This window comes from Thermobia domestica, chromosome 15 (assembly GCF_964235325.1).
Source record: "Thermobia domestica chromosome 15, izTheDome1.hap1.1, whole genome shotgun sequence".
In the NCBI taxonomy this organism is placed as follows: Eukaryota; Metazoa; Arthropoda; class Insecta; order Zygentoma; family Lepismatidae; genus Thermobia; species Thermobia domestica.
In genome coordinates, this window is record NC_137468.1 from 80,163,098 (window position 1) to 80,180,595 (window position 17,498).

The window sequence follows — 17,498 nt, forward strand, 5'->3', positions numbered from 1 at the left end:
ACGCTTTAGAGTCTGTGAAAGGCCATGACCTATGAGATTTAGTAGAGTGATGTAAAAAGCACAAATCAGCTCCAATCTTACTCAAGAAACTTAACATCATCCGCAAGAGACATTTTATTACTAATTATTTGTATACTTGATATTTGAATTTTACTCAATAATTTCACCTGCTATGCTGAAATCTATTTTCCAGGAAATAGTAATATTTAGGGTTACCAACTCTGGAAAATAAAATTACCAGCACTCCTTCAAAATTCTCTATTATAAAGGTCTAAGATTCAAGATTGAAACAAAAGAAAAACAAAATGGAAAGGGTAAGAAGTAAAAGTTAGCTCCAATCAAGGTGCTTTAAAACGCCCTTCTTCAATGAACCAAGCAATGTTTAGATTAGCGAAACAAAGGATCATTATCACACTTGTAGCCACGTAGGTGTTGGAAAGAGGAAGTGCCGGCTCTGGGTCGAGATTAACGGACAAAATCATGGCTGAGGTTCCTTTCAGATATGAACGATTTTTTTAAAAAAAGAAAAGTTGTCATATGCAGCAGTTAGGGACGTAAAACTAAACAATGTAACAAACATTGTACTAGCAAAATGCCTAAGAGCTATTTGCCAATCGATGGACAATTTAAATTTATAGCTAAATTTATGCCGCACAATTATGACAAATTATACACTTCTGTCTGTTCATTGAAAATGATGTTTCACAATAAAATCTAATTGTTATCAAATTTCTTATGTTAAATAAATAAAAAAAAACTGTCATAGATTAAAAAAAGGTTATTGCTTAGTGTAGAATACAACGTAAATTTGTATTTGTAGGCATTGTTGAAGAATTTCGCTGTTCAATGTTTTATTCTGGGTTACAGACTTCAAAATATCGGTCGTAAAGGGGCTGGTAAGAAGTTTGTACCGGTCACCCGCCTTAATCAAAATAACAGGAATATTTCCGGCCAGGCCAGTGAAATATCAGTCAGTTGACAACCCTAATGAAGTTACGATTTAAGAAAATTTACTTACTTCACTATATTAAACTTAGAAAGGATACATTTTGTTATGAAAACTAAATCTAACAGTTTCTTGATTTTAATGAATAAATAACTACATAATGACTTGCACTACTTTAATTACGTAAACACATTAGAAAAGATTAACGTTTTTATTACTAGTAGTAAAAATAGAATAATAATTATGTTTGGAATGTTTGAAAGCCAATTAAGGAGGTAATGTTGTGGATCAGAGCTTTTTATTCCTGAAATCTTCAGTTTTACACCGTTTTTTTTTTTAATTTCTCTAATGAGTATTAAACAAAGAAAAGAAAAGAAGAGATGCCTCTTTCGATTTCTTAGTGCGAAGGACCTTTCCTATTTTACTATAAAGCTCCTATCTTCTAAATTGCGTTAAAATTGTGATTGTCATATTGAATTTATGTCAACATTTTAAAGAGTCGTGTGCAACATTACAAACAAATTTAGATGTTTTTTCTAGAAATTCGTAGGAGTTATATTAACATACTTTTACTTACTTTGAAGATAACTATATTTCGAACAAGTAGAATACGCCTAATAGTAAACGATGAAATGCTAATCAAATTGATAGCAATGGTATTGAGATACAGTCAAATATGCTGCTAACTTAAACCACTGAAGAAGCAAATAACATTCGAATTTATATTTAATAACCCAGATTAAAATTGTGACCATAACAGTCGAACAATTTAGAAAAATTGAACTTCCATACTCAGAGAGTGTTTAAAAAGGAACACCGGATTTGAAGCTACTATAAATCAAATTTATTTATTTGAAAGAAGCAATCAAAACACACTATTCTCTTCAGATGTTGAAGTTTAAACGTGAAACACAATATCGGGCATATGACCCGCATACTAGTCCTACACGCGATCGCTCGGTCCATAAAATTAAGCATCACTCGATCACACATTTTCCCATCAGCTTCGTCGAGAACACGTCGAAGTTCTTGTTTGAGTTCCAACGGATTACGGAGTTTGTTCTGATAAGCTCGTGACTTATCGTACACACATATAAAAAATCAGAAGGTGTCAGATCACAGAATCGAGGTGGGTAGAGTTGGCCTCATCGTAACGAGATTAGTCTGTCCGAGAACTTTTCACACAGCAGAGCGATTGTGTCTCCTGAAGTGTGGCAAGTTGTGCCGTCTTGTTGGAACCATAAATTGTCAATGTTTATTTGGTCCAAACGGGGCCAAAGGAAAGCAGTGAACGTCGCAAGATAACGAGCTCCATTCACTGTGACAGCCCTTCCTTGTTCATCTTCAAAAAATTAAGGACTGATTAAACCCCACCAAACTATAACTCGCTGAAAATGCACGTCTTTTTCATGAATTACTCTTGGATTTTCTGATTCCCATATTTGGCAATTATGCTTGTTCACAAAGCTGTTTAAATGAAAGTGAGTCATCTGAGAAAATGATGTGCTTTGTAAAATCATGTCTCTCTAGTTTCTTTTCCAAGATCCATTCCACAAATTGCCGTCGTTATCCATGATCTACTGGTTTTAAGTTCTTCTGTTAACTGAACTCTGTTCGGGTGTAAGTGCAAATCTTTTCTTAAGATTCTATGCATTGTTGCTGGAGACATGCGCATTTCTTGAGCACGACGGCGATATGATTTTCCCGGGCTCAGAGTAAGAGAATCATGCACAGCAACAACATTTGCTTCAGTCCGGCCACTTCGAGAGCGTCCAGGGCTTTTGATGCCTACTGTTGAACCGCTTTTCTCAAATTTCTTGATCAACCTACGAACAGTGGATTCATTTGGTGCATTGTTGTGTCCAAGAATCGTACAGAGTTTCCGAACAGTTTCCGCGAAATTTTCACCATTCTTGTAGTGAGTTTTAACAAACACTCGCTGTTCCGTACTGTATCTTTCCATGACGATACACCACAAACACTGACCTCGAAAACAAAAGAATAGTATCAAAAGATAACTCAATGATCACTGATAACAAAACCTGCAAAAACAATGTTGCCAACAATAATAAATAAAAATAACGAGCTTCGTCGTTCTTTTTGAGACACTCTTTATTAGTTTAATTTCCATTCAGTCAGAGAGAATATTTCAAATTTCGCTACAATTTGCACCTCTCTTGTCATTTCGGAGAATCTTCTTATCAACAGACACTGTATTTTTCCACAGGTTAAGTGAAGAACATCCAGATTCCGGTAGTGGTAGAGAACATCCTGACATGCACATACCTGGATTGGGGAGCTCATCAGGGTCTGCGTCAACGGCGTCAAGCGCAAGCTCAGCGTCAGGGGCAGGAGGGTTAAATAAACATGGTGTTGCACGCCATTGCCCTTCAGTTCCTCTTTCTCCTGAATTAACAGACAAACGAGAACCCTCCATTCCTACACGAAGTCAATCGCAACCTTCAGATTTGACTCAGGTGAGTAGGGGTGCATGTTCTGCTTATAAAAGAAGATGCATTGCATTGCTTGGCAACAACAATAAATGAAAAAAGCATGTGTATATGATATGCGTTTCATTGAAATACGGTACTTAAGGATTTAAATTATGTTATCAAGTTACTGAGCTCTGAGTTAATTGAACAGTCTTAAAGTGCGGTTTACTTTTCAAATTCACATTCACAAGACACACAGATATGTCTAGTTAAGCTTACAGAAAATTAACTTACATTCTGAACACGGGAAAATACTTTAAACATTTATTTAGCTGAGTATCCTTTACGATGCGTTTTTTCATTCAGAAATGGAATATGCATCACTAATCTGTCTTTTAACGCATAAGTTTGGAAACAGAAGCTTAAAAACAACGTTTTGCTTGTTAGTCTATGAATAAATGGAAGTACAATTTCAAAAAATTAATAAAAACATCAGTAATGTCGCCTGGCTATTTTGTTAACTATGAAAATTTTAACGAAATTTAAAGAGTGAAAGTATGTGACTGAACTAGGAGTCGAACCCAGATCTTTGATATGCCGTGCTCTATTTTTACTGTCTGAATTTTAGTGTATTATACTTTATTGTTATACCTTATTGTAATTAATGCTCCAATCCTATTTTCCAATAACAATATTTTAACTGCTTGTATCAATTTTATCTTTCCTTGATTTTCTTCAATTCTAATTCCATTAAGAACAGTAAAATTGTGAAAATATTACGAAAATAATGCTCTTCTAACACTGGAAGCAAATAATTTTCAGCAATTTCTGAAGGAAAATTCATATTGTTGTCATTTTATAACGTTATCGTTGAAACTTTACTATTTGAGAAGCGTGCTATAAATAGCAAAAACATGTCTTCCATGTAACAATGATAATTAGACTAACTTCAAACTAACTGTGATCATGATGAAAAATTGTATGTTACTTAAAATCAGGAAATTTATGTCAGAACCCAAACACAAGTGTATGTACATATATGTATATATATTACTGTTCTTGAGCCTTATGTTGACTTGAATAATTCTTTAAAACCTGTTTTCTCACTTATGTGATACAAATTAATTTTTTATAATTTTTATTTTTAATGTATTGGGCAAATTTGCCTACAGAAAACATTCATTCATTCCATTGGTTTAGCAAATGTCACAACAAATACCAGCTTACATAAAAATATATATATATAAACTATTAGACAACTTAAATGCGACTTTATATTTATAATAGCAGACCTGCCCGTTCTTCGCACGGAAAGAATAATTTTGTGAAAAATATTTGAAAGGTATATTTGAACACCCTCTGCCTCTTAGACATGTATTTAAAATAAAGTAAAATTAAAAAAAAAAAAAAAAAGAACTCAGATGAATCAAGTGATAACTGTTCAAAACGACATTTCACACTCATAAGCAAATCAATCAAAGATAAAACCCAGAAATGTTGTGCTTTACTGAAATGGGTTTGAACAACTGTCATAAAAACTTAAAGCAATTGCTGAATAAATGTTTTGTTAAGTGAACGCAATGTGGGATTACCAAAAATTGTATTCAGTGGAATAAATTACAATCATCATCGATAAATAATTACAATCTCATTGCTATTTACGAGTAAACAAACATAATTGTAATACAGAATTTACACTATTTTAGATTTCTAATTACGGAAATACCTTGCATAAAACGGTTAATTGGTTCCATAAACGTTCGCTGTATGCGAAACCAGTTTGTTCGAAATCTGTTTCCGGTGCCTTAATTTGAATTTTGTACACCAGAAAAATTTAAGATAAATCACAAGTTCAATAGATTAAAAAAATATATTTTTTATAAGCTAAATAATACAGAAAATCCTTTTTAAGTTATGAATTTAAAGAAAAATTTCTTCAATTGTGAATAAAAAAATGAAATCTTTCAGTTTTACATCCTAAGTCAGCTGAAGGAGGCAGTTATTAATGAAAGTGAATGATGAAAGGAATTAATGGAACAAAAATGTTGGATAAAATGGGAGAACCCCGAGAAAACTCCCGGATACGATGTTGTTCACTACAAAGTCACGTGGTCTGACGATGAACCAGGAAGTCTTGCACTAGAAATAACCTCTCTACCACTGAACCACCGTGCTCCCATTCTTCAATTGTAGTTAATATCGTCCCGTCACATGTCAATACTCTATTCTCCGTTCGTATACATCCCTAAATGGTATTTACTGCTTTTATTTCGTTATTTACCGACTTTAAGAAAAGGAGGTTTTCAATTCAATTTTTATATGATGTTTCAAAACAACACCGACAACGTTTGGGAGGTGATTCCTGACACCAAGATAAGACGAAAAGTATATACCAACCTGGCTGCACAAATACTTCCTTTCGGAGTTATATTCTGCCGAAAGCATGAAAAAATGAACTTTAAAGATCCATAGTTCCAAAACTATGGGACCTCGTGTAGTCGGGTCAAGACTTCACTTAGGGACTAATATGTGCGCTATCGAAAAATACATGTTTCAGAATCCTGCAGTACAGTCGCAACAATTTTTATAAAGGCAGTTTTGTTACAGGCATATAATTTAAAGTACTCACCAACTATCTCTAAAAATTGTTGCAGAAGTACCACAGGATTTTAAAACATGGATATTTGGATAAGACCTATACTAGTTCCTAAATAAAGTCTTGATCCGACTATGGTAGGTCTCGTAGTATTGGAGGTATGGACTTCTATATAATATATATAATATGGAGCTCTATGGAGCTATATAATATATATTCTGGGTATATTCGCGTATAACTTAAACATAGATGCACTGACTTTCATTACTTTTGCTTTGTTTGAACTAGTATACCTTCACGGTGGTCTCGTGTAAATTTCTGTAGAATCTGGTGATAATCTTTGAGGATATTATGAAACACCTCTTCATATACTGGGTTAATTACGGCAAAATAACATGTTTATTGGCAACCATACTTTTTTTTTTTTGGTGTGATTACAGTTGCATAACCACCGGGGTCTGTGCTGCAAACCTATTCGAACACTGTTTCGAAACACTGTAACATTTTAAACTAGTCTGCTACGTTTGTGAAGGCTGTTTAAGATTTCTTTTGAAAATAGTTTTATAATTATCTTATAAAAATTGAATTGGTAAACCTATTACCGGTTTGTAAATATTTGTAATAATAAAAAGTGTGTTGGATGTAAATCCATGTTGATCAAAAATCGCTTTATGCAAGGTATTTCTGTATTTCCTTAATACGAAAACTTTACTTCTCAGGTTAAAATTATTGCTGGCTGTATGCATGTAAAAGGCAAATAAGATGATTTAAAAAAGAACATTTATACATGTTGTTTATATATTAAGTTTTCATTAATTATTATTATGTGTTTAATATATATTCATATATGTTAGAATTAATTAGAAAAAACATGACTGTTTTACATAGGTGAGCATTTGAATTCATTTCCATCAATAACATGAAAATTTTTGTTTACTTTTGGTTTCTGATAATTTCTTATCGTGAGATTGTGGTTGTTTACTTTTTTCCTTGATGTGGTTCTTTTTTTTTGCTAAATATTAAGAGCTATGTGCTATAGATGTAAAAGTGTGCAGAACTTGCTGTTTTGGTGTTCAGTGTGTGTTTGTTAAGTTTGCATGAATATTTCTTTATTTTCCAAATGCATCTGCTAAAATGCTTATCTGTGTGTGTGTATTTTTACTTTTGTGAATTCCAGATGCAACGATTTGGTTACTAATGATCGGTACATGCATTTTGTTAGACATAATATTTTAATGTCGTGCATAATTACACTGAGCCTAAATGATGACAAATGAAACTTTTCATTTTAAAGGAAAATATTTACTTTTATTTTTAAACTAAAATGTTACAATTTGCACTTTTAAAAAGGAGTTTAATACTGCTATCATTTTAAAATACAACATTTCTATTAGCACAAAATCTTTGCTAACTTTCTGGAGTGATTTTTTTGTTGTCTATTTATAACACGATTATTATTCGGCATATTTAATTCTGAACCGCAAATAATTGTATACATTGGAAGTGTCCTTTCATGTACTGATTATTCTGATTAAGATTGCTTTTAGAAAGAAATTCAAGCAAAAGGCTGGTACTTACAACTAAAAAAAAAAAAAAAAAAAAAAAAAAAAAAAAAAAAAAAAAACACCTTCTAAGTAGCGCCTTGGGAAGATCCTTCTTCTATCTTTAGCTTAGACCCAATTCAAAGAGGATTTCAAACATGGGGTAGAAATGTCGATAGGTAGAAAAACACAATGATTAAGAAGATTTTAAAATGTGAACCACAAGTCTTCTGTCAAAAGTGAACACATGTAAATGATCAGTCTCTCGTCACTGTTCACTGTTTTTTTTTTTTCCTACCTTCCAGATAATGGAAATATGTAGTAAAACGACTGCTCCAAACCACATTTATTTCTTCTTTATCTAAATTGAGTGTAGGTTTCTCTTTATGAATGTAATAGGATTCTTTAATTTTACGTTCAGTTGCTGTTTTTGCTTTCTCTACCAAACATGAATCCGCAATGCTATGGTTATAGTCTTTAATATGCGTTCCCAATCCGGATAAGTGTAGCAAGCTACGAAATTTCGATGTGCGAATGCGCTCAGCTATTCTAGTACAAATATTCCTTTTTGTTTGATCTATATATACCTTTGTCACATTGACATTTAACCTGATAAACGCTACTACTTTGCTGAGAATCGGTAAAAAAATGCTTTAAAATTTGTTATGTATTTCTCTATGGATTTAGGAGGAACTTCTGAAATTTTGATGTATTTTTGCAGTATTTTCTTTTTTTAATTTTTGTCGAAAATGCGGAACCAGAGGGACATCATCCATTTGTCAACCTCGGCAAGGTTTTCTTTGTTCTATCATTAATCTATCATTTGAAAATCAGGCGTTCATTTGTTGAAATAATTAAATAAATAAATAAAATATGGCACTATATACTGCGCAACCAAAAAATAGACTTTGAGATAAATATACGTAACACATAGTTCGATTATTTTCCTTTATTTGTAGAGGTATAAAATTGTTGAGGGGCTTTCCGGTTTCTACTTTTCTTTTCGATTTTTAAATATTAAAGAACTAACTTAGAAATTTGTCACATTACAAAATTTAAATGAAATCTCTGAGTTTTACATCCCACCGTTATGCCAGTTAGGCTAAAGGAGACGGTGATAATGAGAAATGAATGAATGGTGGAATGAAGAAAGTGGGAGGAAACGGGAGAACCCCGAGAAAACCCACGAGCACGGTGTTTGTCCACCATAGTACAAAATTTAAGAACGAAATATGAAGAGAGGCAGAAAATTATGTAGCAGAGAAGTGTGGATTGTTTTTAAAAGTGCTTTGAAAGCTTCACTTATTACCAGATAGTGCGTTAATTCTTGTTATAGGGAATACATTCTAATTGACTTACTGATTAATCTAAGAAATACTGGGAAATTATTCAATGAATGGTGACCCAAATTTTATCCATAGTATATATATATATATATATATATATTTATTAGGAAGTTTCGAAAACCCTTCTGTGAAAGAGAAATGTTCTCTTCTCAAGTGATAATAATAACCAACACAGAATCGTTGAGTTTCCATCAAACTGTTTCAGTGTGCACCGATACCTTTGTCGATGATTTCTAATAGCGACAAAAATAGCTCCTGTCTTCTTGTAGAATCTTCTGAGAGAAAAAGTAATAACCTCAGTTCCTAAAACTGAAATGATTGAGGTTTCTTAAAGAAACTATGATGCACAGTTTATAGAAATATCACTGTCTTTTAATATTCTTCCTGTGAGTTAAAGTTGGAATTAATTTTTGGTAAAAACTGTAATTCACTTTTCTTCAAGTTGTACAAACTAATCACAATAAATCTGTGAAGAGCTTATAGATGACAAAAAAAAGTCAGTTGTCAACGCACACTGAAACAGTTTGATTGAAATTCAAATAATTTGTATTTATTTGACTTATATGAAACGGGACCTATAACTTGAATTCGAATTCGGACCACTACACGCGTTTCTCAACTGGTACATGCATCCCCACTGACAATGGATCCCAGAATCAGGCGTGTTAGCTGCTGTTCATGAAAGAACTACATATTTAATATTTAAATGAAGTGTAGATGATGTCTAACAAAGAAAAAGCATGTACCGATCTATGTACAAAGTCTTAGCTAATCAGCTATCTAAATTATTTCGTTTTATGTTAGTGTAATATATGTAAATACATGTATGTGTGTGGTATGAAAAAAAAGAGTGTGTGCATTTTACACACTTGAGTCCCAGACAGCAGGTTTTGCACCTTTCTAGGCTCGGTATCACAGGAAATCAGGCTCCTCCTTTCTTCAGTACTCCGGAGACACGTGGTCCCGAAGAAGAGAGGATTCCCGAGGGAGTGAGGCAGAGTCCTGGGAGTTCAAATCAGCAGCAGAAGCACCAATAGCAAGATTGGAGTCTTTGGACGAAATTGACCAACAGGTAAGAGACATTTCGATACTATCATTTGTTTATTTAGTATGCAAAGTAATAGACAAAATAGTATAAAAATTTCCAAGAGTAGTCAAACAGGATGATTACATAATGTGAGTATTCATCATATGCATTCAGATTACTGATAGGACATCTTTTACCCACACAAGTTAAGAAGCTTCTCGGCACCACGGTTCCCTGCCAACTTGGTGCCTTGGGTAAGAATATTTATGGGTAGTTGTGGCTCTTGACAGAAGTGACATCAGTAAAAGATTTAATTTTATCACTGCAAGTTAAGGAAAACAAGCTTACCTTATATATATCCTAACCCTTAACTGTATACAAAACTATATGGACTGACATAAAATAACGGATACTTCCGGTTAACATGAAATGCTGAAATTTGGCATGATTGTAGCTTTTCAGGACTAACTAACGGGAAAATTGCCAAAAGTGAATAGTTTTTACTTTTTAAGGTATCTAAAGGGGGGATGAATAAATTCCCATGTTATTTAAATGGGCGTTTTCTTGGGATTCAAAATCTTATCTTTTAGCTACTTGAAACACGAAAAGAAACTTGAAACTTTGTGAAAATGTGGGTTTAAGAGGTACGAAGCCGTAAGCAGAGGAAACGCGCGGATCTGGGGGCGAAGCTTCCAACTAGCCAAAGGCTAGTGTATATTATAAAATTGAAAGTGACTATGTTTATCACTCGGGGTCGCTGGCGGGTGGAAGGTGGCGATCCAGTTTTCGGGGTCACTGAGATAAACACCGATACTTCCGATATTATTTAAATCCATGACACTAGAAACAAAAACTACATATTTCACGGGTACTAAATATATGAAATAAGTTGTTTTTTTTAAAAAAAAAATACCCAGCGAAGCGGGTAATCGATGATAGTACGTAATAATTCTTGTATATATGTAACTTTCTTTCCTTAACTTGTAGCCATAAAATTTTAGATCTTTACTTATGTGGTTTCAGCTACTGGTTCTGTTTAATATCTGCAACTTCCTGAATACTGTTTTATATCTTCTACAGCACATTCTTGCAAATGATTTACTTCTTGTCTCTTCACTTCCGAACTAACGACCTCAATGTTTTCTTCTACACAAACGGTGTCTATCTTCAAATATTTGTGCTAATCTCCCCAAGTTGTTCCAAATTCTTCTTTCTTTTCTTCTGATTGTGGTAACAGAATAAATTTGCTATTTCCCTCAGCCTGCATTTCAGTTGACTCTTCTTCTTCACTAAATAATTCCTTTAGGCTGACAACCTCCTGCTCTTCAGGTTGTAGTAGCAACTTCGAATAGCTATCAGTTGACGGTTCTTCCTCATTAAACGGTTCATTTCGAGTGATAATGTCTTCATCTTCTGGTTGTAGTAACGTCGAATAATTATCCTTTGACTGTTCATCATCCAAATGTTTTGTATCTTTCGTGTTGCTCTTCCCTTATAACATCTCCCATAGCTCGCACGTCTCTTCGCAAAGTTCGAAATCCAGCATGATACTCTTCTGCTTTTTCGACTTCTTGACATAGCTTACTCAAAATCATTTGTAGTGTAATATCCTGTGTTTACCCTGGTGACACAATATCAGTAGAATAATTGTTTTCCTCGATCACTTTTCGAGTAGGCTTTGTTTCTACTAGTTGTATCAGAGTTTCCACTCAAATTACTTCCGGACAAACGCAGTATTGGCACATTGTCTTCCCGATGCACGCCTTCTCCGGGTGCACTATTTTCAGTTGCACACTTAGTACACAGCCATTTCACTTCACTTTGACTTAAAGAATCAAATTCTTCATTTGGTATATTCATACAGTCGAAATGGTACCAGAACCCACAGCGACTACACATGATAGAATTTATGGTTTCGTGACTCGACGATAAACTAATAACTGACGCGTAACATGCGTATTCACTTTCCTGTCTATTAGCATTAGAAAGTTTATTACTTCTCAACGCCATTTCTGTTTTCATACAATACCCCCGGAATCCTATGTAAACATTGGTGTAATAGCGAATTAGTTGGAATTTCAACACTTCTTCAACAACACAACTCCCGAAGTAGTTCTCAATCAAAAAGTTGTTCTTAAAGCAACCTGATAAGTCCTGTCACGGTCGCCATTTTGTGCTACACCCTTCTCTTCCTCACGTAGACAAAGGCCGAAGGGAGTAACTAATTTTGTTAAATTAGTCCTGATCAACATTTTGAACAAGAAAATTTCTTTACATTCAGGACTATATCAAGATTGCGAGGCTCGGAAGAAAGTGGATAATCGGATGTAATTTGCAAACCAGAATTTAACATTATATTTAATATTTAATTTAATATTTAATATTATATATAGTTTAATATTGTATATAGTTATATAGAGTTTTATATATTGTTATATTTTATAGTTTATATATATATATATATATATATATATATATATATATATATATATATATATATATATATATATATATATATATATATATATATATATTGCTGTATTTATAATCACTTGTATGTAGTATAGTCTGTTATTTATATCTAATAGGCATCAGAGGAAGATTAAGAGAAAGTTTTAAGGCAATTGGTCAAGTATAAACAACAGGTGTGTCTGGAAAAGATAAACACAGATGGGAGGGTAATTAAGTCAGGGCAGGTGGCCGAAAGATGACGCCCGGGGAAGTACGACCCAGGTGGCTTCCTATGCACACAAGGACTTTCACTTTTAGTATAAATATCTACGCTCTAAGATATCTCTTTCAGTTAGTGTCTGATGAAGACAACGTTAAGTTGTCGTAACTGTTATACTGGAATTTAGTTTTTAATAAACAAGTGTATATACTCTGGTCAGAAGTGTTTATTATTTCTTTAGTGAGTTTCAGAGTCGTGATGGATAGAGTTGCATGATTCCTTAATGTATATAGTTACATTAGAAAATGTAAAGGTTTTGTATATATTACTGGTTCATAGAAACAAAAATGGTGCCATGTAATATTTGCCGTTGCGTGAGTACGTATTGGGTATTTGTCTTTCCGTGGACGTTGCAGAATTGTGTTTTAATTGAAACTCAAAGCAAATAATATTGCAATTGCGTATTCCCTTAAACGTCGTAGCATATGCTTGTAATATTTACTGTCTTTAATTTTCTAAGACCAATAACATACATTTAATAACATGTGTGGAATTAAAATTATAAGTTGTTCATTAATCCCCAGTTACAATATAACTTCTAAAAAGCAAATCTCATTATTCATTGCTATGATTAATATTATCCTTTCTATTTATTTGCTTTGCAAATTTGTTATTAAATAATCTGATCACACAATTTTCCAGACAGAATTTTAAGGTAATCATGAGCAAGAAATCAAATCTCTTCTTACACTTTGCTTGTTTAACAGTACAAATGGCGTGCATTGCTCTTGTCAATTTACTTAATAAAATATGAAATACGATATATGGTATTTTAACTGAAAAAGATAGTATCCTATTAGTTATACAGCCTTTTGTCAAACAAAGTATTCGAAACAACCAGGAAAACTAACATTGATATACAAATATTCAAATCATTTCTTACCCTCCACTTTTAACGTCCAATCGCCGCCACTGAATGAACATGTGCTCAAACTTCCACAGAGAGTATTTATTCACTTCGGAAGGACACGATGGTTACATTTACCATTGAAAAAACTTCTAATCTAACAATGTTGCGGAAGCATACACTTGTATTATGAGCAATTGTTTTAAAAAGAAACAACTGTTACTTTAAACATTAATCAACTCCCAAGAAACATTTCCTGCTCATGTGCAACGTTGAATGACAAAACATGTAGTCAATTTAAGCTCTTTATGACATATATGCGGCTAATAGCATGATTCTAGGTCTTTGTTTTATAGGTATTTTATGTTGCTACAATTGTCGAACAATCAAACTTTATATAACATATAGATCTTGAAAGTATTTATAGCTAACAGTGCTATAAAGGGATTGTCGTTGTATTACGAGCCTTCTAATATGATGCTAATCCAGAAAATATTCATGTGAAAATGTGTACTAAATTATCTGACGAGAGGGCTATAAAGAAGTCGCTGTGAATACTTAGCCGCACATTGGCAGGAAGTAAAAGAAGTAAACAAATCGACAAACCATAAGAAAAAGCATACCTTTGTCACAAAACACGAGTTCGTGCTAACACCTATGTCGCAAATTGTGGAAGATGCACTTAATATTAGATCTGATGATCCCAAACTGCTATACAATCACACAATTGTGACGGTCTAACCTGATCCTACAGCAAACTCTCAATCTATACTTCCACCGCCGTTAATTTCGGCCTGGCCCAACCCATTTGTTTACCTCATTGGTCTGAAAGCATGTGTAATTAACACTGTATTGCAATTTGGCGCACACTCCTGAACTTCTCCTGCTGCACAGCTTTTATTTATTGGCGTGACATCACAAGACCCTAGTGTTTTCAAGGTTATGAATTCATCAGCAGCCAAAGACAAATGCTCTGACTTCTGCTGTAGACAGTAATGCTATGTGCCCGAAGGACGGTTCATAGAGCGGCACGAATATAGTTGACTTTCGAATTAGGTGGGGTGAAGCTTGGCTGTTAGGATTATATGTAGCCATCTTGTGAATTTATGGTCCATGCACGATATATCTATAGGAATATATTTCATGTGAATGACTCAACAATTTTCAGAATATTCACACTACTTTTAGACACTTCTGGCTGTACCTGTCTACTTTCATATGACCAATCGCTTTCCACTTCACAGAAAGTTCTAAATGCTGTCTTCGAATTATGATAGCGTCAAGTGAGCATCCTTAGCAGGAACAATTCAACTACCTCTCACAAACACAACTGTTAAACTGCTTACTGTGCAGCCGAAAAGACATTTTGGTTACATAACGAATCATTGTATGGCTCCACTCATTCTTACTTGACGTTCGTGTATCTTTTCTCTCGTTTGTACCCATCTACATCCTTCTAGGTGTTTTGACTTTTTAAGAAATAAGTATCAAAACTGTTATTTCTTTAATTTTGTAAACATACATACATACATATATAAAAGGTCAAAGAGATTTCGAAGCCTTAATCCCTAGTCCTGAAGTATCTTCACAAAATAAGTCTCTGACGATTTAAAATGTAATTTTCTAAGTTTTAAATAGTTGTTACTGGGACACTTTGGATCCATCGCTCCCTTCAATCCTCATTTGCTTGTTCACACTTTGAATGGTGACACATCAGCAAAAGGTGTTCTGCGTTTTTGAGTTCGTGAAAACCTGCTTCAATTGTCACGATGGAGTGTGCCTTTCCAAAAGCGATTCAACAATACTCCACTATCTCGCAAGGACGTCGATGGTAGTTTCGAAAGTTTAAATACAGCAGACGCACAACAACAGTGATCAACTTAGTAGATCGTAATCTATTGCATCACGTTTTAGGGGAATTCTCATATTGCTTTTCTGCGGGTTTATACTTATAGGACAGGAAATAAAACTTGATTATCAATAGAATGCTTGTGACTAAGTTGGAAGTTTGAAGTTAGTATTGAATAACCATGTATTTTGGCACTTTTCGGGCGTTCGCCACATTTCTACAATATATTCTTTATCTATATTACAATAAGAAAAAAATCATTTAGTGTTTCATGAAGTAACAAATTGGTATGTTGATTCAATTTTTTTCACAAGAAATTCATTGAGTCCCGTATATCGTAAAAAGGATCATTAAAACTTGTTTTCCTGTATGTAAATATTAATGCACTGCTATCTTTGTTGCTAGGGGGATAAACGCTGTACTTACTGAATTTTTTTTTTTTTTTTTTTGTTTTGTTAGATTTTTAATATAAAATTCTACGGCGTACAGTTTTACTAATATTTAGAATAGAGTTGTAACAAGAAGATATGTTGATTGCTAATAGAACGTATTTTAATTATTTTAATGAGAGAATTCCTATGAGTTTTTTTTTTTTTTCCTTTCAGTCAGTAAACAAAAAGGCGAGAGAAATCAAGACGTCGCTAACGGGGCGGAAGGAATCGAACAAACCCTGAAAATTTAGAAATTGTTGACAATTTGTTAAATTAGAACTGTTAGTTGATAATAATAGGCCCCTCTACTTTTGTAATGTTGATTTGTTACTTTTACAAATCTCTGATTCTCTTATTTATTACAGTTTATTTATTAAAATTGCACTAACTAATTTCCAAAATCTGGTTTTCAGTTGATGGTAGTAAATTTATGTAAATGGACATGCAAAGAGTGAAAAATCGAACAACTGGATCGCGATCCGAACCCGGGGTCTCCAGCATTCCGTGCCGATGCATTAACCCCTACGGCACAGTTCGCTTCCCGGAACAGTCAGACATTGTCTCACTCCTGAAGTCGGTGCTCTTCACTCAGACCACATGGCTTGTACCTCAGCCTAGCTGTTGTGCTTGAACAATCCAGTGTCCATATATTGAGAACACCTTTTGACGGTTGTAATTAGGTCAACTAGGCTGTGGCACAAGCCATGTGGTCTGAGTGGAAAAGCACCGACTACAGGAGTGGGATAGTGTGTGGTTGTTCGGCTGTTCTGGGAGATCCCGGGTTCGAGTCCCAGTTCAGTGATTCACTTTTTCACTCTGTGTGATATTGAATTCGCACCTGCAGAGGAGCGGTGTGTAAAAAATAAGCTTAAATCGATTGTGTCTTCCTTTCATTAATATTTATGTAAATTAACTTTAAAAAATTAAACTCCTGCCACAACAGCCCTTAGGGATGTCAGGGAATATCAGCCGGTTTGTAGTAATTATGTCTTTAGGGTGATGTGTGAAAATCTTTTAGACCGTTAACATCCTACACCGGAGTTCTCAATATTTCTTTTTTTTTTAAGTAACTCCCCAGTTGACCTCACTACACTGGATAGACGCCGCAATGCCAACACCATCTGGCGAGTACAAATGGTCACCCATCTTTCGCCTGACTAGACCCCACACTGCTTGACTTCACCAATCTCTCACGAGAAGCGTAATCCCAGTGCTTATTACTTTCTTTTTTCTTTCTTTCTTTCATTTAGATTTGTCATATTTTTCACACGGAACCCCATTCTAAGAAGCTTAGCCACTTTCCTGATAGAAATCTTAAACTTGAAAATATGAAGTAAATCCATCATCGAGTTACTCATACCCGCCCCCTGCCCCACGCATTTCAGCTGCTGCTTTATATATATGAGAGAGCTGTTTTATACTTTGATAGGTCTCTTCTTCGTAACTGCATCTAGATATTCTATCCTTGGTCTTCCTCTTCCTGGTTTTTCTTCTGCCTTTCCCTCTATCAGCACGGTGATCCAATCGGTCGGAGTGCCGAATAAGATGGCCAAGAATGCTGTTTCTTCTTTTATCTATTATCTTAATGATCTGTCATCCTTCATTAGCTTCTTTTAGTACGTCTTCATTCCTTTTCCTTTCGTTCCATGATATGCGCAGCCTTCTGCACTAACACCTAATTTCAAATGCTTCCAGCTTGGATATTTCAGCTTTTCTCAATGTCCACGTCTCTGATCCGTAAAGCGCCACGCT

General features: G+C 34.2%; 1 protein-coding gene across 9 annotated transcripts in view; it reads left to right on the top strand.

The window, feature by feature from the left end:
- LOC145671106 (voltage-gated inwardly rectifying potassium channel KCNH6-like) overlaps nt 1-17,498 on the top strand; it is a 754,568-nt gene that overhangs the window by 726,425 nt on the left and 10,645 nt on the right. For 8 of the 9 annotated variants that reach the window (XM_081739884.1, XM_081739879.1, XM_081739878.1 and 5 more), the window contains 2 exons: nt 3,174-3,423; nt 9,766-9,933. In XM_081739884.1, coding sequence (XP_081596010.1) covers nt 3,174-3,423; nt 9,766-9,933 — 418 coding nt within the window. The remainder of the gene's footprint in view (nt 1-3,173; nt 3,424-9,765; nt 9,934-17,498) is intronic. The other variant, XM_081739881.1, reaches the window with a different exon arrangement.